Genomic DNA, 24,315 nt, shown 5'->3' with positions numbered 1-24,315 from the left:
AAATGTTTGTAGTGTTATTCATCAGTGTTCTAAAATTGCAGTTGCTAAGCTACAAGTGACTAAGTAGCCAGCTAATATCAGCTTATCCTCCCTCTGTTATTTTATAAAGAGAGTGCCAAAAACATGTAATATTCTGCACAATATTCAAAACTACTTCTAAATTTAGCAGGTGTAAAACTTTGCTTCAGTGTAGGTATTCTCTGCTTTAAACTAAAATGAGTATTATTAATACCAATGTTATTACAGTAATTGTGGCCATGCTTATTTTTAGCAGAGACAGGAATAACTGACACATTTTCATTTTGATCAGGTGATGTTTTGTTTTAAATCCTTGTGTAAAAATTGTGAAAGTTTTGTACGTTTTCTTAAAGTTACCATGAGAGTTCACCAACTTGGTTCTGCAAAATACTCAGACTTGACTTTTCATTTATTATTTTTTTTGAAAACTATGACCTCTCTCTCTCTCTCTCTATATATATATATATATATATATATATATATATATATATATATATATATATATATATATATATATATATAAAACATCCAGAAATCAATATGGTCTTTCATCCATTTTGTTTTGTATTTTGCAGAGTTCATATTTTGAAGCATTGAAATATTATCCCATTATTTTCTGTTGGTTTGGAAATTTCTATGTCCCTACAATACCTATAGCACATCTTTTCTCTTATGTTCTCTTCCTAGGAAAAAAAAAAATATATATGTATAGTTAATTTAGATCTTTAAGAAATTTGGAAATTTGTATCAGCTAGAAATGACCAACAAATCTGATCAGTGCATTTCTAGTTGTCAAACTGTGTCAGTTATTTATTAATACCACTAATAGAGTGAAATGTCCCCCGGATATATACTGTATTCAGCCAGCCTCCAGAGCTTTCAACTTACATTTATTCGAGGAAAGCCTGACAATAATACTGTTTTAAATCAAGAGGAAATTTTGATGGGGTTTTACATATTCTCATTAAATAATTCATAAGATTTCTGACTAGAAGAAAAAACATGCAAGCAATTCTGCATCATTTTTTCCTCCCTTCTAGACACATTCCTACTGCAGAGCCTGTTAAAAGTGCAACTACCATGACAAAGGAGAGCATAACCCCCCAGGGACTGAAGAAACCCACTACTCTAAGGCCTTCAAACTTTTTACAAACAGAAAGAAAACAGATGCAAAGCAGAAACATTGAGACAACTCGCAGGCTAGCTGTTCTCACGAAAAGGCTCGGCCATACTGCAATGCAGCAAATGACAAAGACGCAGATCCAACACTTACAAAATATCTCAATTTCACGGACGGTGTTAACAAGGACAATTATGACAACTCCGATTACGGCCTTGATCTCGGCCTGGGCCGGTGTTCTGCCTAATAGAGCCGACCGCAGCCAACTCCACACAGGTGGTCTCCCGAGACCTCTGCAGCCTGATCTGACCCTGTCCTGCCCTCATCTGGGGAGACGGCAAATCTTTCAGCGTCCGCTGCAGCTGCCAGGCGTGTTTACAGCTGCGCCGCATCAAACATTCATCAAATGCCATCTTTACAGTGTGTGATGTGAGGCAATCAGCATTTCACAGGCTGTCAAATGTTGTCTAAACCACTTGCTACCTGGCAGTGTCAAAAAGAAACACTCACAGAAGGTGTGCAGGTTTCTTTTTAGTCTAACTCTTGACAGATGAAGTACCAGATATGCTAAAATATTAATTTTGACTAAATACTTAAAGCAGTCCAACGACAGCAAATCTCAAAATCAGCTTTTAAGTGTAAATGATCCTGTTTTTTTTTTTTTTTTTCAAGCCACTTTTCACTTCATCAAAATCAAAATTGTTCAAGTTCTGAGGCAAATTGTTCAAGTTCTGATGCAGATTAATTTGGCTGGCTAATACTCACTTTTTTAGGTGTTCTTCATCTTTTTAGGGGGGGTAAGGAAGAAGAAACATGTGTCTCCTGTAGTGCACATAATGGAGGATTTCACTCCAAAGTTGTTCCCACAAATGGCTCCTGTTAGGGAGAAGTAACTGACCTGATCTCTTTATTGGGCTCAAGTTTGGTGTTTCCAGCAGTGCTGTAGCACCATCTACAGGCAGCAAGCCAGTGTGCAGCAGGGAACTCTGGGTGACCCCATCCTGCAGTCACTGCTGATGTATAGCGCATTTATCTCGCTCAGTCTTAGTGAAAAGCACATCTAAAAGGTGGTTATTTTATGTAGAGTTTTAGCTGTCACATTTTTCTCTCTCACAAAGAAGGAAACATGCTGTTGTCAAAACCCTTGAAAAGTGTAGCTCATTACTGTGGCATAAACAAGGGGAAAAGAAGTAAAAAGGAAGAAAAAACATGCACCATTTATTGTTTGCATTTGGATTCACTGATGAAAATGTTTACAAAAATTTGCCAGAACTTTGTTTAAATGTTTTTTTTTTGTTTTTTTTTTTTTTTATTGTTGCAGTTTTTTTTATTACATTCGCTAATTAGAGACACCATTTTAGAACTGTAACTCACGAACGAAAAACTTAATGCAACTATAAACAGTTAAATCAAGTGACCCCCTGCACTCACAAACAGCAAATATTTTCACAGCTAAACAAAAGCACATAATAGCGGCATAAAACATCAAGCTATCTGATTTTTATTTGTTGCCTCGCATAAGAGAATCATCCTCACATTTCAATGTAAAACCCTTCAACTGAAGATAAACCACGGCAGTGATCCCATATGCAAAATTTAAATGCCTTGCGTCCTAACAACCATTTCATAATGCACACAAGAATCAGCATAAACAGGGTAGCACTGTGCTATACATGCTGTGATGAGGTCAGAAGATTGGCCTCTGGGACAGCATGAAATAATGGCTTTGTTCCTGGTAAAGCACTAAGCATCCCACAGTACCAGTCAGAACAAGAGGGAAAAAAAACAAAATAGCAGCAGTGGTGTGTATATATATATATTATATATACACACACACACACACACACATCAATAGCACAGAAAGGTAGGATTGGCTAGTCTGCATGATTAATAATGTATTGTAATGTATATTAAAGCTAGACCCACAACTGCAGCATTTGCTGCTCCGAGGAGCCCCGCGCTGCCTGCCTGCCACTGTGGAAAAGAGCAGACACTGGTGGCATAATTACGCACATCTGAGAGGCAAGCAGAGGCCATCTGTCAATGTCTGAATCAGTTACCTTATTACCACTGCCTAAAGATGTAAAGATAGGAGTGGGAGCCACTTTCATTAGAGCGCACGGTGGCATGCTACTTTAGACGGCTCCAAAACACTATCCTAATTGGAAATGATGATTCGGAGGAGGAGAAGAGACTACATGGTTGACGCCCTAGGAGTGGGCAGAGGCACGACTGTGAAAAAGTGGCATGGCACCGGGCTTGTAATAATGGTCATACAAGACCTCGTTGCTTGCTCTTGCCGTCTCGTGGCTGGCAGCATACGTTCTGTTGCGATATTTACATGCGATTTGCATCTTTTACTATGCCAATTGCTAGTCAAGGATATGATAAATAATTGTCAAAGAACTTTTCACGCAGTGAACTTTTAGTCTGTCGATGAGTGGCTGATGAATAACTGAAGCAGATTCAATCTGGGCAACTCTCACCAGCCACCTTCGACACTTTGAGTACTTAAAGCTCTCCTCATCACAGACAAAGGCGTACTCTGACTCCTCGCTCGTTGGCTTTTTCAGCATTTCAACTGCAGTTTGTAGTTATGCAGTATGGACCAGCCTGGAAATATTACTGAACTGAGTTCACTAGTATAGTAACAATACCCTGATTTCACTGGATCACAGTTTAAGCAATTCATTTGCATTCATACTGATAATACTACTAATTGTTTTAAAATGAATGCATAAAATGGTTAAATAGCTTTTATTCAAAACAGAAAAGCAACACTGTGGATACAGTGATATAAAAGGTTAACATAAAATAATAGCAACTATTGTTATGTTGACAGATGGAGAAAACATGCAATAACTACCCCTAAAACTTAGTAGTCATCAAGTGTTAGAATATCAAATCATTTAGTTGTGTGTGTGTGGTACCTTCTTAAAAGAGGTGATAATCAAAACTTCCAAATTTTTAAGGAAGTATATTAATAAGAGTGTCCTCATTTAGTGTCCACACCATAAGTGATCACTGCTTTTATATTTTTTTTTACATTCAGATATATTTCAAACAGCCACATTTATTTTATTTTTTTTTATTAGTGAAGAAAAAGCATAATTGGCCTTTACTCAGCCACCTGAATGGTAGGGCACAGCAACAGGTGAGGAGACAGGAGGGCTGTGTTCCTCTGCACTAAATACAGCCAGAGAAATGATCAGACACTCAAGCAGTTTTTCTGGCATGCCATTAAAAATCTTAATGGAACATGGAGTGGTTTATTTATTGTTATAAATATTTTAACTGAAAGCTTCGCTAAAACGGAAAACATCTGCTGAATTTATAACTAGTTTTGAGTTCCTATTCCAAAAAAATATCATTCCCTCTTCCTATTCTGCTAAAATAAAGTAACAGAACAATTTTGCATTAGATGGTTAATTAGAGTCTTGGCTATCTGCAGTAGAGCCTGTGGTCAGCAGCTTAAGGCGCAGTGCACTTGGGGAGATTTTTCTATAAAGCAAATTGACATTTTCAGAAACACTTGTTTCAACTCTGGACTCTCCAGAAATGTTTTCCTACACAAGAAACGTGCCACTTGTAGATGGGCAATATTAGTTTAAAACAAGTGAAAGAAAACGGTAGCCCAAACATAGCAATATTGACACTAATGGTAACTGATTTAGGGATGCTGGAGCGATATTGTGACCTTTAGTGACCGCTGCATACTTTTATTAACATCTTTAAAATGATATCAGCACATACAAGACGTTTTCCAGCATGAATGAGAACAAACTGTTAGAAACATTTTTGTTAGATTTGAAGAATCTCTACAGCCAACACTGCTAAGGATCTAGTTTTGGTCCAGTGATGGGTCTTGCCTCTTGAATACACAAGTCATGACTGCCCAAGTTTTTAGAATGGGAAACATTTCTAAATCTCTGAACATGCAAATTCCCCTCTAGGATTAATAAAATATATTCATTCATCCATATGCTACAGTTACCTTTCATGTCAGACAGAGAAACATTTTGTGGTCTTTCAAACAGCTGACGGGCAGTGTTCAGCGACATGTTGGCAGGTGAGTAAGAGGTACTCTGTACTTCATATAAGAGAAAAAAAACAACTTTGGATATCTCAGCAATTTCTATGGTACCTCCTTTAAAGAACAGCATGAGGAAGCGTTTTTGTGATCTGAAACCATAACTTTTTAAACCTTCATAGAAATAACAGCCACATGCCAATTAAGTACTTAAAGTCCAACTTCACTACATCGATAAGAATAAAGGTACAACGTTTGAGTCTTTTCCTTCTCTCTGAAAAAGCTCTATTTGCATGGTATACTCCTAAAACAGCAGGTGGAATGGAAGTGGAAATGAGAGATTATAGTGTTTTACAGCACGCACACCTTGCCTGCGGAGGATCTAATTATAGGTGGAGAAAGAAGGCCCCATCCAGCTGACCTGTCACCTGCCGGACTGCAATCCTGCCTGCATCCAAGCCTTCCTGTCTGCCTCCGAGTCCCCTGCTATCTGCCCCCCCACACTCTCTCTGAGCTGTCTTCCTCTTTTTGAGCTCCAACTTTCTTTTCCAGATAGCAGCCTGCCTCCCACACTCTATCCTTACACAATTGCCCGCATTGTTCTCCATCTTCCTGTCTGTGTGTCCGCCTGTCTGTCTGTAATGCTGTGCTGTTCTAAAGGCTGTGATACACTGAGCCCGGCCGGTGCCTGAGGGGATTTGCACCTCGGTATCACTAAGCAGGGCTTATAGAATACACCAGGTATGAATTGCATGTCATCCTGAGACGGAGTAGACAGAAGAAAGGCGGTAAAAGGAGAGTTTCTTCACACACCCTGTCTGTGACCGCTTCCTCACCCTGACACAGTGCTGGCAGGGCTTTCATGGCAATTGTACACTCTTAATCATGACATTACATGCACTGTGCTCTGGGAGATTCACTAGGTGCTTTCAGATTATTTAAGCTTAGGACCTAAGATCACACACCCTCATTAAAAACAGCTAAACAGAGACATTTAAACAAGGTTTAAACCTCAGAGGCAGACTGTCACTACTCCAACAAAGGAAGCTCAGACTGTGATCCTCCTTACACCATCCCCTGGGTTAGAAGGCTTTGCGAAGAAGTCAGATGCACAAATGCCCAAACCCCACCCTTTCAAATATACTCTAATGTCATCAGAACCGAAGAAAAGCCAAGTGGGGTTTGATTCAAAGGATAAATCACATCCATTGCATACGCACGGCTAAAACAAAGACAACCAATGCTGTTTTTTTCTGTTCTTTTTTTCATGGGAAAAAGACCAGCACAGAGAAAATGGCTAAAGCAAAGATTTGCCTCGACATCTCATTCGCATGAAAAGAGTTAACGGCGATCTGCAGTGAAACGGGACAAAACTTGCTCGCCCCAAGGCTCGAAGAGACTTCATTAACATAAGGCAATGACTTACCAGAAAGGCTATTAGACTCCGTTGTCTGCTCTCCCACTGAAAACAGCTTTTAATGTACTGTAACGTATACAGAACTGCTGTGCTGATTTTTCGAACTCGATATATATTTCTGGCCAGGATCTGGAAGAAAATAATGCGAAGAAAACAACAGTTAGAATCATTTGTTTCTGGACATAAAGTCCATGGGTTTGAATTGCGTTTAAATCAGCTGCATTGATCGAAGACAATTAAACAAATTAGTCTGATAATCACTTATAGAAATTCCTCCTAAATGTCTGAGAGTTGGAATGTGACTGTCTTGCCTATTTTTTGCCTAATTTGTTAATAATAATAGTAAAAAGAAAAGAAACTGGGAGATTACCTTCTTGTTGAACTTTGAATTTTCCTCTGTGAATTTTGCCTCCTTTGGTTGGAAGGTTTTGACCCCAGCTCTGACCTGGGACCAGAATAAAAATGAATACAGTAGTTTACCACATTTTCTTTATTCCACAGTGTATATATTGCTGTATATATTGTTGAAATCTCAAACAAGGCAAGGGTCATTATGACAAAAAAATATAAATACCGCAATTTTCTAGAGACACAGTACTTCGCCAAAGTTTTAAAACACTTTGCAATTACTTGTTTGAAATGTTGTTGTTTTTTACTGCTGTATATGCATACATGGAAGACAATGCAACTAAGAATACACTCCTCAAATGTGAATTGTAACTAACTAAACTGTCTTCTGAAAATGGCCTAGCAGGATAGATATAGTCAAAGTGAATTGTTTACTCATCAGCAGTGCAATACATGTTCAAAAATATTTAAGAGCAAAAGGAATCTTTAATTTTTTTTAGAGAACGAGATATTAAAGTTTTTCCATACATGTGAGAATAAAAAAAATGGTTTACATTAATACCAATGATTGAAGTTAAACAATAATTTTAGAAATCTAGAAAGCTGCCACAAGTTATATCAATAACCATAATTTAAGTATGGAATGTTGACTGTGTTAGTGTTTTATTCTGAAAGTACTTTCATTTTATATTTATAATTATCAATAAAATCCTAGTTTTCTAACCTAGCTCATGCTCTTTGACACCCAAAAGAAAAAAAGTTTTACATCACGATACAACTGTTCTTGTAACAAACTAGAAGCAGGAAAGAGTTGGTCCATTTCTGTGGTAGAGTTTATGTGAAATTATTGCAAGGTAGAAGGGTTTTTTTTTTTTTTTTCCCCCATCTTCGGTGGAGGGGAACTGAGTTTAACCCAGTAAGTTAATTTAAGTGGCCCTATGTGTAAGCAACTGGTTCAGTAGTAATCCAAAATGTGGCCATCCAGACATCAAATTCCCTGTGCCAGAAGGAAAAGCACCACCTTTCATCCCTAAACTGATTGAACACCTGTTTGTACCAAGACTCAACAGTCAAAGCTGAGAAAATGGAGTTGGAACAACACATCCACACATATGCCTGTGGATTCCATGAAATGAAAAGGCAACAAATCGGACTTCAAGTAAGGCTGTCCATTCTTTTTATTTCTAGCTGCTGTCTGTGTGTGTTGAGGTGTCCCCAAGACTTTTGATTTCATTTTCCTTTCACTTTAACACCGTGGATTTAAGTTTTAGAATCCACAATTAGACTATAAATCAGTCTTCCTTTCAGCTTCCAAAATACCAATGAACTAATGGAAATTTTAGATTATTCATCAGAAACACTGCAAGTAGACTGCAATATAGAGTTTGCTAGCTGTTTCTTTCTGACTGTTTTGTTTCTTATGCTTAGGTTATCAGTGGGGGGTAGATTTGTTTTGCTAATAAGTCTTTTTTTATATTTCTTTTATTGCACTGAAAAACAGATACGTTCTAAATCGAGTCAAATACACAGTAGTCTTCCTGTGCTCCCTTAGTATGACAAAGATCCCTGATTGTGGATTAAGTATAAGGTGGCTAATTAGTCTGCTGTGGTGGCCAGCCTGTAATTCCTCCTAACCAAACATGTTGCTCATAATCTGCTAACTGTAGTTTTACATATTTTATATATATATATATATATATACAAAAAGAATTGCATATTAAGAGTAATGGACAACATTTCTTACATTTCTGCATGATTACTGTCTGCACTTTTTGCCATCAGAAATATTTTCAAACAACAAAGCTGTCCCTCATAAGCCAGGAAAAATAAAAACTTATCCAGTCGCTTGTTTAAAGTGTTTGCCCTCTTTCAGTCAGCTGAACAGCAATGTGCAGAAACAAATGGCAAAGGGCCAGTACTGCCTTACTCTACATTCATTACAGTTAGAGAAAACTCTGGTCACTCCAGGACTTTCTCTTGAATCTGATTAAATTAAAAAGACTTTAAGGAACAGACCATTTAAAACCATATCCTCTGAAAACCGAGGGATACCTTTTATAAAGGTTACCGATTCATGCCATGTCAAACACATTCAATTTGATCCTCACTTTGTTATAGATGACCTCTAGCACCAGTGTGATGGTCCCTTTGGAAATTTTTTCAAGGCATTCTTTCTTCAAGAACAGACACATCGGCTGACCGCTCTCAACCTTTCAGAAATGTACAAATAGAGTTAAATGTGTGCATTTTGTAAGTGTATCTGAGACTGTATTTATATTTAGTGTTTTATGTATAAAATTCACAAACTTACTGTCAGTAAAGGGATAGCTGCTTTTCCCAAAAAGTTTGGGGATTTGTCACCATTTTCGTCAAAGACAGTCACCTCCACAACATCATGAATGTCCTTTATTGGGCTTTAGAAAAAAAAAAAAACACACACACACACACACACCTTTAATATAGTAACAAAAATGCAAGGTGATAGGATCTATTTGAAAAGTTTTCTTACAATGTAAAGATTGTGTTCCAGTCTGGATTGACGCTCCTGCTAACAGTGCGAGTTTGAAGTTTGCAGTTCCCAAGCTCGACGACCACAAAAGGGTTGCTTTTTCCTGCAAATGGTAAAAGATGTTTTATTGTCTAAGGTAAAGAAGAGGCAATTAATAAGAACACAGCAGATGAAAAAGTAAATGGGTTTTTACCGTTAATGTCTGTGGCTGGAAGATCGTTTGCTTTTAGCACGCTGATCTGAAGGAAACCGACGTCTTGTAAACACTTGTGAGAGTTTTTCAAACTCTGAAAGAAACAAATTGGAATTAAAAAGTAAATGGTGACTAAAAAAAAGGCCAACATTTTAGTGGTCTTGATATTGCTACATACAAGTCTTTCCACCACTGCGTCTTTCTCATCTTGATTCGCGATGGTGGGGTTTTCAGCGTCAGAGATGGAGACACCCCAGCAGGGTCTCAGCGTGACCAGGAAGACCAGCTTGCCTTTTCCGGGGTTCAAGACATAATTGTGATCCATTCTTTCATTTAATGGAAACTTCAATACGTCAATCTCAAACCTGAAACACAACAAGGTTTATGTCAGTTTTACGGTTGTCAAATTGACAATTTTTGATACCATTTTCACACCGTTATGATTACATTCAAAACAAATGAGTCACAAAATATATAATAAAATGATTATTGTATAATACCACCATCTTTTTCAGCTATAAGTATAAAATAGGAACTTAATACAAAATTAAGTGCAATTTAAGATCCATTTTGGAATCTGGCTACATTATGGACTTTATAAGAGCCAAAAAATATATATTAATGGATATATGTTGTATAGTAGACTCAGTCATTCTTTTCAATAAATATGTGATAGACAAAAAGCGAAAAGTTAATGAAGAATGATGTTTGGAATACTAAGCCCAGGTAACAATGCAATGGTCACCAAACACAAATATAATGACTGTAAAGGCTGCAGCAGAAACTTTAATTCAAATATTTAGTGATTTGTCCTGTGATGCAGTAGCTAGTAGACCTAGCAAACCAGCACCCTACGGAGAGATTTCAAGTTCTTTTGTTTTTACCTGGCTGGACTCAAAAAGCTCTTTTTATTTCAGAAAATCTGCTTCATTACCTATTACTATCAGAACTGAAAAACCAACATAAAGGCAAAGACAGACTGTGATTCATGCTATTATGATTTACATTTTTGAGATTTGTAGGTTTTCTGTCTTAAAAATATAGTGATATGCATTTTGGTTTAAAGAGCCTGCAGATGCTGAACAAAATTCTGGAGACAGCAAATGTGGGAAAGTTACCAGTTTCAACAAGTAAATACTCACACCCCCCATGATTCTGTACCCTTCCGCCGTCTCTTTGCGCACACCTCCACCTGTAAAGGTTCCAGGACGTCGTCAAATTTATTGAAGTCAAACTGCTCTCTCCACTGGGGATTTGGTTGAATGCAAAGGTTCTAGAAAATGGTAAGACACAGTGTTTAGCTAAGGTACAATAACACAAAAACACAGACGTATGCTTAATGGAATGACAGGTTTATCACATCAAGTTATCTCCTTTCTGACACAGGGATAAAGTCTTTGTTCAGCCTGATCCGAACGAAGCAGGAGACAAGAAAAAAAAAAAAGAAAAAGAGGTGTGCTGTGTTGCATGTATGTGTATCGAGTTGTGTGCGCTTGTACGGGTACACCTCGGTTGCCACTCTGGGATTGTAAACACTGACAGCTTCCAATTAGAATCAGCTTTGTTCAACAAACAAACAAGCAGAGAGGAAAGCAGAGTGGTTTACAAAGAAATGACACGACAACACGAGACAAGTGCACCGTAGAATCATCGGGGGGGCAGGCCAACAAATACAGGTAAGACGAATAGGGTATGCTGGGTATGTAAATGAAGGCGATGAAGCCCAGCACTTTGCAGCACAGTGAGAAGCGAGTGGCAGCCCTGCCTGGTCTAATGAGCTGCCTCTGCCATGGCCCAGTGAGCCAAGGTGCAGGTGAGTCACTGACGGGCACCTGCTGGGAGAGAGAAGCTGGGAAGTGGAGAGATAGCAGCTGGAAGAAAAGTTAACCGGAAAGACTAAGAAAGCAATAGGAAAAGGGGGAGTGGATGTGGGGAGAAAAAAAATAAACGATAAAAAAGGCCAACCTTGCTTTTGTATTTTTGATCCCCAAGGCGGAAGCGGACGTAGACGTCACCATGACCACACTGTGGCATGTGTAGTCCCTCCACCAGGGTAATCTGGAATACGCCTGTCCACATCTGGCTCTTCAGCTGATTTTTTGATGGGTCATTAGTCCGTGGAGTTTGGCCCTGGTTCTGCTGCTGTAGAACAAAAGAAGAACATGGTGTAAAGAGCCTCAAAGTAAATATCCATTTGCAGTAGAATCTGACTCTGGTAAGAGTAAAATTTTCCAAATTTTAATTTAAGAAAATGTATTCAGTGTAGAAAAAAGGACTGGCAATTTAGGTTTAGTAACATCAAACCAAAGAATAAACTCTTGCATTACGTACCTTGAAAGAAAATTGCAAAGTAAACATGTTTTATCAAAAGTTTCATACTACAAAACAGGAAAGCATGCTGGTGCTTCACCTTTTAATAATCAAGAGAAAACAAGCAAGTACAATCGTACAGTGGCCAAAATGGGAATATTTCACAATCATCATCTTAAATTAAAATAATCACTAATTTACAACAAAGTATTTTTTTTTTTTGTGCAATTTATTAACTAGTTTTTACTTTTCATTTAGTCCGAAATAAAACATCAAGAACAAATGTGAGGGTTGAAATGTGAGCAGAGAGACTTAAAAGACCTAAAAGAAACAATATTTAAACAGACATTTCAAAAATTCCAGCATATCTAAAACATATAAGATCACAGATTCATCAGCCTTTAAGAATGCTTTTTTGAAGGTCCATATTTACCAGAGTGAGGAAGATGGCAAAGAAAGTTAAAACTTCAAAGCTCGTCTTGGCCTCCCCAAGTCTTGGCAAACACCATCAATACGGTGATGGTGGGAGTGCTGCCACAAGTCATTTTCCACCAACCATCACAAAACCATTACAAAAATAAAATATTTGGAGTTTTCTATGTGCAGCTCGAACTTTAACTGGAACTGTATGGTTTAAGATTGAAATTGCTCACTCTCTCTGTGGATTTGGCATGTCACTGAGGAAGAATATATAGAAAAGCCCCTCATTACCTAAGTAAGATGATCTGTGGTTCTGTGACCACCTTTCCCTTGCTAGCCTTCTTAGAAAGTGTGGCATCATCAATTCTTTGAAATGGCAGAAGATTTTAAATAAATATTTAGTGACCTCTGCAACAAAGTCAAAAATTGGTTTTAATTTGGTTTCTCAGCAGGATTGTGATCCAAATCGATTGGTCAAGAAGACAGAAATGGTTCACCGGTAGCAAAAATCAATCATCTACCATGGCCATCACAGCTTACTTTAAGGTTTTATGCATCTCTATAAGATGTACTAACAAATGTGTATGTGCTTGTGCATAGTTAAAGCTTCTTTTATTTATTTATGTTAATAATGATACTTCCTCAGGCTAATACTTTATCGTGTTAACTTCCTGCATGAAAGTAGGACAAAGGTTTACATTATACAGGGCTATCTCTATTGAAGCACATTAGCACATCTTTACTGACAAGCAAGGCATACACCATGGAGGTTTCCAGGAAAGGCAGGAAGAGAGGACCGTCAGCGAACAGCCAGATGTCCCTGGCTGTGACAGTCCCACTCATCACTGGCTCCCAGACTGAGTGTGGGGAGGCAGGACACTTGGCATACTGCAGCAGAGACAGCAGGCAGCAGTGAGTAATGATGCTAACCATACAGCTCTCTCATCAGCAAATTATGCATACATGCAGTATGTATGGCCGGCGTCAGAGTTTACTGCACATTGGCCAATATATCCGGTCTTAATTTAACAACAGGGTCCTTATATACTTTCTCATGTCAAAATTTCAACTTTTTTAGATTCAGATTTCTGGAGCTCTCGGCTCACAGATTCACTCTGAATTTAAGACATATTTTTGCAGAAATATAAGACCTTAAATTAGGAATTGGCAAAAAACAACTGCATATGGACAATTGGAACCTTGATTCAAGCATTATTTTTCTCAAGTGCTGATTTAAAACTAAATAGTATTTTTCAGACACTTAAAAAGATAAAGGAAATAAAAAAAAAAACAATAACAGCAAACTCTCCACTTGTGCTATGTGCCACAGAGGAAGTAGAGAGGAAAGGAGGCCTTGATATGTTTCCATGCTGGAGTTCCCGTGAGGCCGTGCGGTGATAGGCCAGGGCTGTAAAAACAAACAGCACAGAGGTTGCGTAGAGCTGACTGTAATTAAAGAGCAGGAGCGTAATCTGCTCTAGCCTCTTTGATTGCCTCGCTCCTTCGGCTGCCCCGGCGACGCCGCTTCAAATGGCCTTGCTGCAACTCCCCCTGCCACTCGGGAGGCCCCTCCTCTTCGCTAGAGGGTCATAACCCACATTGCCACCCAATCCAGAGGGGATCAAAGCATATCTCAGGGACCTGAATTAACATGGAATACCACAGCACAGCCCTATAAATATCAGCCCCTTCAAAAGAAGAGGAACAAGAGGGAGTAGAGGGAGCGATATAAAACAGGCCTCAGCCAAGTCATCCCAAGTGTTTATCTTGGACACATTTCTATCTCAGCGGCCAATAAAACAATTCCACTTAACTGTAAGTGGCCCCTAAAGAGAATCTATTCCTGGTCCTAAAAGGGCTGCACGATTGCTTCCATATGGTGGGACAGCATGGGGACAAGCATGATGAGCTCAGACCCAGGTCCATTTGGCTGGTACCTCAGCACTGTCCATCCACAGCTGTGATATTACATTCTAACATCTGGGTTATTGCCCACCATGCCTGGGAATTATCAGCCCTACCGATCTAAGGCATCCCACATTGGCAACATGCCTCGAACAGCCCGAGCCCACCACCACCCAACCTTCGCTTTTCCGCTTCTCCCACACGCCCCCTCCTGTTTGAAACACTATCACACAGCAGAGTTTTACTCAGGCACTTGCCATTCCCGGTCTCTGTGGTGGTATCACAGAGGGAGAAAACGATGTACCAACGTAGGGGGAGCTGAGCAGTAAGACCACGATAGGCGTTAAGTGTAATAAGATACTGTACGTTTCTCAAAAACAAATCAGGGGGAAAAAAACTGCATTGCTACATTGTTAAATTAGCAGTCCGATTTAAAAGGGTAGAACGTTGTGTATAGTCCCACTGCGCATCTCTGCCTCCCTTTGAGTATCTTTAACCATCTGCAGCGGATAACCTACAACATTGAAGGAAAATGGCATTCATTTCTTTGTCATCTCATTTCAAATTGAGATTGTCTGCTGGACCATCAAGAGACTGAACAGTGGCAGATGTAGTGACAGCATAGGTGTGAAGATAAACCCACTCGCTGCAGAGCGAGTCCCAAGCAGCAACCCTCCAATTTCACTCTGAATCTAATTACAGTAGCGGTGTATTGAAAACCACTTGAGGGGGAAATGAAACTTTGTTTACTGCTAAACAAAATACTCCTATGGAATATTTAGCAAAAAATTCCGGTGACAAATTCAAGGTGCAATATTCTGATTCTGAAATGAACAAGATTTTGCCACAGTTTTTAATTGCTTAAATACCATATAATCATGGCTTAAAGGTTAATTAAACATCTTACAAATATATGTACATTTATATTGGCTGTGGTGAAACAAGGTTACACACAAAAGCCAGGGTCCATAATATACTCATAATTCTTTGTTTTACCATTTCACAGTGAGCTACTGCCCCCTAGTGCTATTGTGGGTAAGAACTTCCAAATAAAAGAAAAGCTTTATTTGAAGAATGCTACAGTAATCATACTCAGGACATTTTTAATATAAAAGAAAATATGAGAAGTATGAAAGTAGTTACCTTCTTTTTTGGCCGAAATCTCTAAAATAATAATAAAAAAAAGCATTCATTAGTGCATATAAGAAAATTTAATCTGCAAACATTTTAAATGCCAGATATATTCATACATTGCCTCTTTTCACTGTAGCATCTCGGAAATTCAAGCGGACTTCGAGGACAATAACTCCCATGTCATCTTCTTTGCTCTTAGGGTCCTCAAGATGCAACTCCAGTTCATGTGTTCTGGAGGACAACATATTTAAAACCATAATTCACTTAGGATATTATATATGAATTTTTTATTTTTGCTTTGAATTAAATCATGAAATTCACATGAAATGCATCAATCAAATACTCACTTGTGCAACTCAAGGTTTTTCAGAGAAATAGTGCTTGAACCCATGAAGTCATCAGCTGTGAGATTTTTATCATAGACCTGCAACATTGTTATAATCTATTTAATGCATCTCATGAAAAATAAATGTTTTGAGTTTAAATTGTATTGAGTTAATAATGGCTACTATAGTAACTCCGTGCATGTGTTTAAACAAAAAAAAAACAAAAAAACAAAAAAGAAAAAAAAGGCCTACCCGAAGTTCCACATCATTGTTTCTGTCTCGAAGCGGATGAGAGAAGGATTCGTTCCATCGTGGATTCAGGTCCTTGTAAACCACTTTGCTTTTATAGAATTGCTTCCCTTCAAGTTTGAACTTCACATATGGATCACTTGAACCTGAAATTAATTACATAAAAAAAATTATCACCACACTGAGAAATGGATGTGCAACTTTCATATAATATTAGAAGGGATATTTTTTATGCAAACATTTTCAAAGAGTGTATTTTTACCATGCATATGCACTAAGTGTAGGACAATACACACCCTTCCCCCACGACAATTATGTGAGGTACTGTCATTTGGGGGCAGGACGTGCACACCACACATGGCGAAACCAGGAAAGTAGCCGTTTAATTGTCAAAAGAGTAGAAACACTCGCCAGCATGAGGCGACCAGAACCCCAAAATCTAGAAGCAACCAGTGTTAATCTCCCAAGCCTGTTAAGAAAGTCCGTCTGGGAGCGAGGTGGGGGTATCGGACTTCTTTGTTTCTGCAATTGCACGCAGATTGGCCAAAAAAATGAAAGCCAGCCCCATGCCTTCATTTGTATAGAGGGGGAATAAAGGGGTGCTTGAGAGAGCCTGCGGGGAGGCTTGAATCACATGACAAAGGCCCTGTGGGGATGGGCTGTCAGGCCTGTCAGCTCCCCACTCCAAATGAACATCTCGCAAAGGCAGGCAGGACCCACAGCAGCTCCACCCTGCCAGCCCGTGACAGGGAAACCTCCAGGCAACTTGACAGGAGGAGAATGTGGCAGCTAGCACGGCAAAAAAGCTCTGGCATGAGTGAGAATGGTGACGATGGAAATTAATGGGGGGAAGAAAGGAAAAAGAGGGGAGAACAAAAACCCCAAGGAGTGGGGGGCTGGTGGTGTGGGTCCCTTTCAGAATATGTAATGACAATGTATGCCATTGGTGGCCCTTTGGCACAGTGCTGATTGTTGGGCAAACAGTGCGGAGGCAGGGGGCGTGTATGGGCATTGCATCATCATTGTGCCATCTTGTCACGAAGTGTAAGATCTCAACTAGCACAGGACGCTGGACTTGGAGGGTCTCCTTTTACCCAACAGGATTAGAAAAATAAAAGAGAAAACTCCACAGCGACAGGGTTGATGATCAACCGAATAGCCTGAAACTTTCAATTGCAAATGAACTGATGCTGATGTAGCTTTGAAATGATATGGAATTACATTTAAAACATTAAATAAATCTAACACCATCTAAAAACAAATTTAATTTTTTTTTAGAGAAAAGAAAGTTCTCCAAACACTCAAAATATGTCAGCAAATTGTCACGTTTGACACCACACATCTTTTTTAATCCTTGTACTGTTGTAGTTCTGTTTTTGGCCACCAGAGGAAGCTGTTGTTTTGAAGTGTAAACATTAAGCTGATCTTCTGAATGGAATCAAATTTATTGTAAAAATTATCATGTAAGCTTTCTCTGTCTTTTCTTCCTTAAGGTAAAGGTGCCAACAGAAAAACATCATCCCTTACAATAAGTCATACAACAAAGGCATTCTCCCAGGGATTAGAAAGGAAACTTAATTCTGAGCATTAGGCTTTCATTAGCAATGTGGAGTAATCATCAGTATTTAATATATCCAGAACGGAATTACAGAATTAGATTAACTTTACAGACACTATAAATTATTGAGATGTCCATGCTGCTATTATAGCTAAAGCAGAGCTTTAAATGTAAACTCTCATGACATGTGACCTTTTTTCACTAAATATCACAAAATAAATTATTAAAACAGAAAAAAATATTTCCAGAATTTGTTTTTACTTTTTGGTCCATTCAAAAATAAATAAATGCATAAAAGCTATTCATGAAAAAATCTTTTCCTTTTTAAATCTAACAGTCAATTAAAGAGGAGTTACTATAACAACTGTAGTTTTTGTCTTTGAAATACAGGTTTCCACTCTGGTACAGTCTGCTTTTTGTCATACTGGTCTAACTGCATACTTCCTAATGTTTTTTTTGTTTTTTTTGTGTGTGTGTTGTCATTCTCATAGCAAAGTTGTATTGAAGCAAAACCAGAAAACACACCCCATTCTTCCTAATCACACTAACCCTTTCCAAATGTGAAATTTTACATTGTTTTGTTCTTAAACATTACAAACCTACGCAGGTTTTATTCACCTGCAATGTTTCATTAAGGCCTCACCCTTTAGCTATTACCAATGGCAACACACAATGGGCTGCATTCCTTTAACCGAAAATGGGACTGGCTTCTTTGAACAGCTCCAGCCAGCTCCATCAGCCTGCCATATTGCTGTAAGAGCAGTTTGAAAATATGTACGTTTCTAAGTTCAGCAGGTTGCAGGAGGGTCCGGAACTCTTGAGGGTCATCTTGGTGACCTACCGGCACGCCTGCTTCTGACGACCAGATTCCGACCATATTTTAAGTTGATGTTTAGGAGGTACCTCTGGAACGGGGAGGGTGTTGGCGCATCGGTGCCTGGCAACAAAGTGTCCTGTGGAGAAACCAAAAGTTAAACTAACTTGACTGTTCATAGAAGCTGCTTGGGATGTTTTAGTATTTTTGTATGCGACTACTCACAGTGCCTTCTGCATTATTGTCATCAAAGTCATCACAGTATTCAAAAGTTTCTGCAGAGTTCTGAATTAGAAGTATTAAAAAATATTTTTAATAAAAATACATACATTTCTGCATGTAGTTTGTGTTTATACACAAATTCTTAGAGGTGCAGTATGTAACTTTCATAAAGAATATCTTTCGTACATATTTGTTAAAACTTTCTCCATGTCATGACATTTTGTTATGAAACGGATAATCTGCAAAAAAAATCCATCTCTTTCTCCTCCCTGAGCTGCTATTGTCCTCTGAAGTGAAAAAAAAAAAAAAAAAAAAAATCAGAGCCAGGAGGAGTGTCCTAATATTATCAGTCAATGCTGCTAAATGTGCTAATGTTGGAGAAGCAACTCACCATCACAGTAAAAATCTTCCGTAATCGGTGGTAGTGCTACCTAGCCTGAGCCTGACCTTATCTCATTTTACCTGGAAATGAGGCAAGATCTAGCACTATGCTACCTAAACCAAAAGGAGGTGGGGGGGAGGGATGAGCAGTACCTCACAAGATTGAGATTGACAGCAATAAGACCCGCCTCCTGACTCTGATTGGTTGTTTCTAGTTGGGACTGGGAGCACTGGCAGAGGAGTCCAATTATTTCACAGATTATCTGTCTCACACCATACTATCACTATATAGTGACCGTTTCAACAAATATGTAACAAATATGTAAAAAAAACCCACTTTTCCTTCCTTCCTATGTAGCTTGTTTAACTTTTATCTTAAAGCTGCAGATAAAAGTTACGCATCTGCAGCTTTAAGGGGCATAGAGTGTCAACAGTGCGTAAGAGATTTTAACAATCTTTGTTCACACTGTAGAGAGATTTAAACCATATTGTGTAACAGACTTGTAACACAGGTTTGTAACTGGTTTTGTCACTGTACTTCAGAAACGTTAAAGAGCATAAAAGGTTGAGATTATATCCCAGCGAAACCTGAGCAGGTCATTGCAAAAACCTACAGAGGCTTTTTCATATGTCAAAGATTGACTGATGGCAAAAAAGAAAAAAAGAAACATATTTCCAAAGTAACAAAGTGAATTAAAATAAATCTAAAATTCACTTGAGAATGGCTTTATGCCATCTCTCATCAATTCTTTTTATGGGCAAAAAAGAAAGACACACATGCTATTTGCTTGTTAGATCAACTATGCAAACATTCAAGTAAATGTGCTCAAACTACCATTCCAATATTAAACACTATGCTTTTCACAAAATATTAGGTGTTCTTAATAGTGCCCAAAGTTTTTCAAAAGAAATTAATAACTGCATCCAAGTTGGAATGTCTTGGATTTGTGAATCACAATATAAAAAAATTATTTCTAGTGCGGGCTATTGTATAAATTTCACATTTAAGCTAACAAGAGTTCTCTATCTTGATTTGTAGTACAATTTAAAAAAACAACAAAAAAAAAAAAAACAGAATATTAAAAAAAGCCATATTACTAACCTCCTCCAGAGACTCATCTGGGTTTTCTAAGTCCAAAAGACTGTCATCCATGGACATTTCTCTATGCAGAGAGGAAGAAGATACTTGTTCAAGGTCTTCCTCATCCCAGGTCGAGGGCCATAGCATGTTAACTTGATCCTCACTGGGAGTGACACATGCAGAATACAAAGAAAAGGCATCTGCATTGTCAAATTGAGCCTCTAAGGACAGCCTATCAGTAGATGAGTTAGGTCGGCTGGTTTGTATAGTCAGCTTTTCTGACGTCGGCTTTTTTGTGTCGAACATCACGGTTTTCTTCTCAGCGTGAAGACGTTTTTCTTCCCCCATTGAGTTTGCTCTGTTGAGGATGGCTGCAACAGCATCAGACATCCTTCTGCGAGTATAGGGCTCTTCCTCAGGTACACTCTCCTTCTCCGCCTGGTTGCTTTCTGGTTCTTTAATGGGTTCGAATGTGAACTTTTGCATGTTTTTCTTGGGTTTTCTATGCTCTTGTGGAGAAAAGCCTTCAATACGAACATTCCTTTTGCTCTCTGTGCTCGAGGTCTTCAAGTAAACCTCATCCTCACAGGCTGGCGGAGCACTCAATCTGTTTGCTGATGGAAGATTAATGTTATGAATCCTGTATTGAATGTCTGACACTGAGTGACTGAGTTTCTCTGCAAAAAGTGGTCCTTCGCTGACTGAACCACTAGCAACAGAATCTGTATCACTCTGACCAGGAGAGGTGCCAAAGTTGATGACCTCAGAAGGGGTACCCAGTGCATCAGTTTCTCCAGAGCTCGCTTCGACTTGAAGTGAGGTAAGGTCTGGCACTGATATGCTGCGCCGAATGGCCAGGTTCCTTGGCTGTTTGGCAAGCAGCTTTTTACGTGGTTTCTTGATGTTGGGTAGCTTAGTTTTTAGACGAAAATTCTCCAGAAATTTCTTTTTGCCTTCCATCTTAAGTGACACCTGTGGGGTGGGGAAGTCAACAAAAATGTGAAAAAGAAATCCGTTTCCCTCACACACGGTTTACAAAAGAATGATACGGAGAACTACAGAGAACAAATACATTCCTAAAAGCCCCAAAAAAGTGATAACAGAAGGTGTTTGTGTCATCAAAGCAAAGGTTATAGGCACATTTCAAAAGAAGACGAAAGTGCATTTGCTGTAGATTATTTACTAAAGCATATTTCAAATCTTTATGGGTTTAGACTAGTGATGAGTAAGAAACTATATGAATTGTCAATATAGCTGCTTATCGATAATCTTCAAAATAATACTTCTACATTTCAAAGGAGTGACTTTTAAAATAAATTTACATTAGTCTCGTTATTATGTATTTTCCATGTGTTTTTGTGTTCCACACTAGCTATAATTATTCATACAACTGATTGTTGGAACTACTCCATTCTACATACAAACTCAAAGACAAAAATGTGACTCCCATCGAATTTAGACAAAAAAAAAGCTTATTTACCTGCTCAGTCGTCCTCTTGTACACACCTTGACAGAGTTAGCACTGAGTTAGTTTCCTACTATTTCGTAATTTTGTTTCCTGCAGACATCTCAACCATTCTAACTATGATGAACAACAGGATGTGTCTCAGAAGCAACGTCTGTTGATTGGTGGAGAGGCCATAGTGGCTGAAACTAGCACTACCAGTCACACAAGTCCTAGTTTCAGTGAATCAGAGTGCCACTGGTAAACTTGCCAAGGTCTGTCTGAGTTGTCCGTGATAGACCGAGCTGCATATGACTCATGATATAGGAGATCAAAAAGTATCTGGTTGAGTAAATGGAGACAAATGCACAAAGAGATTAGACTGACACCAAAACAGTTAAATGTTTGCTCAGAGTACAGCAGCCTGTTTTGTAAATCTGTTGATTTGTATACTTGATAGTTTATTTACATATGAGAGCATGTCTGCTTTTAGCTGCATATACAACACGCTTCTCTGAATTCTCTTATAGGTCCAAGTGTTTAAAAATATACTTAATGCTGTAATCTAGCCTAATTCTACAGCAGAACTGTCCAAAAACAATCCCAAAATACTTCGGATTGATTCTGCAACATGACTGAGGCATATGAAATGTCAGAGCTCATCTTGCACTCCGTTTCACACAGATTCACATTTGTTTACTGAGGAACACAGTTAGCCTAAGCTCCTTAAAACTGAGCATTTGTGTTTGTTAGGTATAAACTTTAGCTCTGTGTCCACACAGAAGCTAATGCAACAGACCCACTGCTGTTTCCTCGCTCCCTCTCTGGTTGTCTCTGCTCTAACGGTGGAGACTAACATGACAGCAGATGTGTTTGATTCTGGGCAGAGACTTGTTCAATATTTGCTGATGTCTTAAGGAGATCAGGCCCACATGAAAGAGCCACAACTTGGCTTCTAGTTAAAAGGCAGGTTTTGGTATCGGTACAGGGCAAGATCCCCTATGGCAGGTGGCCTCAAGGCCTGCATATCACACAAATCAAACAATCCAAAAACCTTGCGCGGTTGCTCTACACATGCACACTGGATCTCATCCAAGCCACAACACAGCTGGTCTCATGGCCAGGAAGCCAAAACATTATGCATTTTGGGGGAACATGGAAGCACACAAACAACGTGCAAGGGGAACAGGGAGGTTAGAGGGCGCACATTTGTAGCATATCATTTATCATTTGCTTAATGGATCACTAAAAGCTACTGTAAATAACAAATATCTGTCAGGTATCGACATTTCTTGAAGTAAAGACTTTTTTTTTTTTAAATCTAATGTAAGACGTACAATTATTTTTTTTTTTCGTCTTAAAATTTTAAAACACCAACTCCAGCCTTCTTATAGAAAAGCTTTCACTCGTAAAAGGCTTTCACGAACTGAATACTCACGTGTACTCTCAAGTCAGTCAAACACTATCGCGTCCCAGCATCACCTGCAAGCTAACTACCTGTTGCTCAGGTTTCTGACGTAACAGTTCCGTTTTTGTGGCAACACCTTTCAGGTGGCCCGGGGAGTTTGACCTTATATTTTCCGTCCTGTACGCGAAGAACGAGATCAGGTCCAATCTCCTTTGTGATTACAGATTGACTATGTATTAAAAATGCTACTAATGTTTAGCTGGTATGTATATTTATATCAGCTTACATGTGGTAGCTTTGACTTCGACTCCACATTTTGCGTTTTTTATTTTATTTTATTTTATTATTATTATTATTATTATTATTATTATTATTATTATGGAATATTACCTGAAATTAAAGCATTGTTTCAAAGCATATCTAAAAATGTTTAGCAAAAAAAAAAAAATGTTTATATGTTAGACCTTGTGTTGTATCATTTTTAATCTAATTTAATGTGTAAACTGCAAGTCACCGCTAGGTGGTACACTTGGTCCTATTTTCAGTCAGTCGTGTGACATTAGCTTTAACTTTTTCAGAGGGAAACTCGACTGGTTCGCAAAACTTGCAAAACTGCTACAATCTCAGTTTTATTAGTTGCCATAACAAGCAACTAGTCTGGGAGGAGGATGAAAAAAAATCCTTCAAGATTAAAGTTTCCTTCAGGTTCTGGTGTACAGAAACCCAGTTTAACAATAAGATCGCTATAGTCATCTGAAATATGAAAAAGGCAGATTTTAAAGTGGTGGCATAATTTGCAGTCCTTTCCGCATGGAGATTGCATGTTTTCCCTGTCATGTGTTTTCTGTGGGTAATATGACTTTCTCCCACATTCTATAAACATCACTTAGATGAACTGATTATTCTAAGTTGTCTATAGGTATAGGTATGTGCAAGTATGTCTGTGAAATGTCTGAAATATTTTCAATACTGTGGTAGAAATACTTTTGGCAGTGAGAAATCCATTGCCAAAATTGATTTCTCCAATAAGAAATCAATAGAAAAATCAATTATTTGCAATTATTAGATAGTAAAGTTAATTAACACATTGAAAATAAGTGTTTTTTTCTGATAAATCAGTTTTCTCTTCAAAATGTTATCTGTTGGTAAACAAAAGTTTTAAATACCAATTTATACTTTTATCTGAATAAGGTGCAATCAAAAAATAAATGTCAGCTTGCGGACAATTTCAATGGATGTAAGATCCATTTCATTTTCAAGACATTTGGAAGAAAGCCGATTTTAGCTTCAATCAAGTAGTTGGCCTTTCAACGACTCTTGTATAACTGATGATTGGTATAATGGGAATGAAAACACAAAAATCTTGATTGTTTTTCTCTCTTTTATGAGTGTTTCTAAGCACATACTTCAAACATAGGATTTGTGCAT

General features: G+C 38.3%; 1 protein-coding gene across 4 annotated transcripts in view; it reads right to left on the bottom strand.

The window, feature by feature from the left end:
- LOC106958798 (multiple C2 and transmembrane domain-containing protein 2-like) overlaps nucleotides 1–23,023 on the bottom strand; it is a 50,146-nt gene extending 27,123 nt beyond the window's left edge. The window contains exons 1-18 of one of the 4 annotated variants that reach the window (XM_015050884.1): nucleotides 22,918–23,023; nucleotides 21,516–21,821; nucleotides 20,057–21,007; nucleotides 18,577–18,636; nucleotides 18,379–18,490; nucleotides 15,983–16,125; nucleotides 15,752–15,828; nucleotides 15,521–15,635; nucleotides 15,414–15,434; nucleotides 11,601–11,774; nucleotides 10,778–10,908; nucleotides 9,814–10,000; nucleotides 9,636–9,729; nucleotides 9,443–9,545; nucleotides 9,245–9,347; nucleotides 9,042–9,143; nucleotides 6,956–7,030; nucleotides 6,595–6,714 (exon numbers count right to left, since the gene is read on the bottom strand). In XM_015050884.1, the coding sequence (XP_014906370.1) occupies nucleotides 6,595–6,714; nucleotides 6,956–7,030; nucleotides 9,042–9,143; nucleotides 9,245–9,347; nucleotides 9,443–9,545; nucleotides 9,636–9,729; nucleotides 9,814–10,000; nucleotides 10,778–10,908; nucleotides 11,601–11,774; nucleotides 15,414–15,434; nucleotides 15,521–15,635; nucleotides 15,752–15,828; nucleotides 15,983–16,125; nucleotides 18,379–18,490; nucleotides 18,577–18,636; nucleotides 20,057–20,995 (2,556 nt within the window). In that variant the 5' untranslated portion in view covers nucleotides 20,996–21,007; nucleotides 21,516–21,821; nucleotides 22,918–23,023. Of the gene's footprint in view, nucleotides 1–6,594; nucleotides 6,715–6,955; nucleotides 7,031–9,041; nucleotides 9,144–9,244; nucleotides 9,348–9,442; nucleotides 9,546–9,635; nucleotides 9,730–9,813; nucleotides 10,001–10,777; nucleotides 10,909–11,600; nucleotides 11,778–15,413; nucleotides 15,435–15,520; nucleotides 15,636–15,751; nucleotides 15,829–15,982; nucleotides 16,126–18,378; nucleotides 18,491–18,576; nucleotides 18,637–20,056; nucleotides 21,008–21,515; nucleotides 21,822–22,917 lie in introns of all 4 variants that reach the window. The other 3 variants (XM_015050881.1, XM_015050882.1, XM_015050883.1) reach the window with 3 other exon arrangements.
- Between the last annotated feature and the right edge of the window lie 1,292 nt (nucleotides 23,024–24,315).

Source organism: Poecilia latipinna, unplaced genomic scaffold (genome assembly GCF_001443285.1).
Source record: "Poecilia latipinna isolate Pla-1442-1.1 unplaced genomic scaffold, P_latipinna-1.0 Scaffold1017, whole genome shotgun sequence".
Lineage (NCBI taxonomy): Eukaryota > Metazoa > Chordata > Actinopteri > Cyprinodontiformes > Poeciliidae > Poecilia > Poecilia latipinna.
The sequence above is the reverse complement of the archived record's forward strand: the minus strand, read 5'-3'. Positions and strand labels throughout refer to the sequence as shown.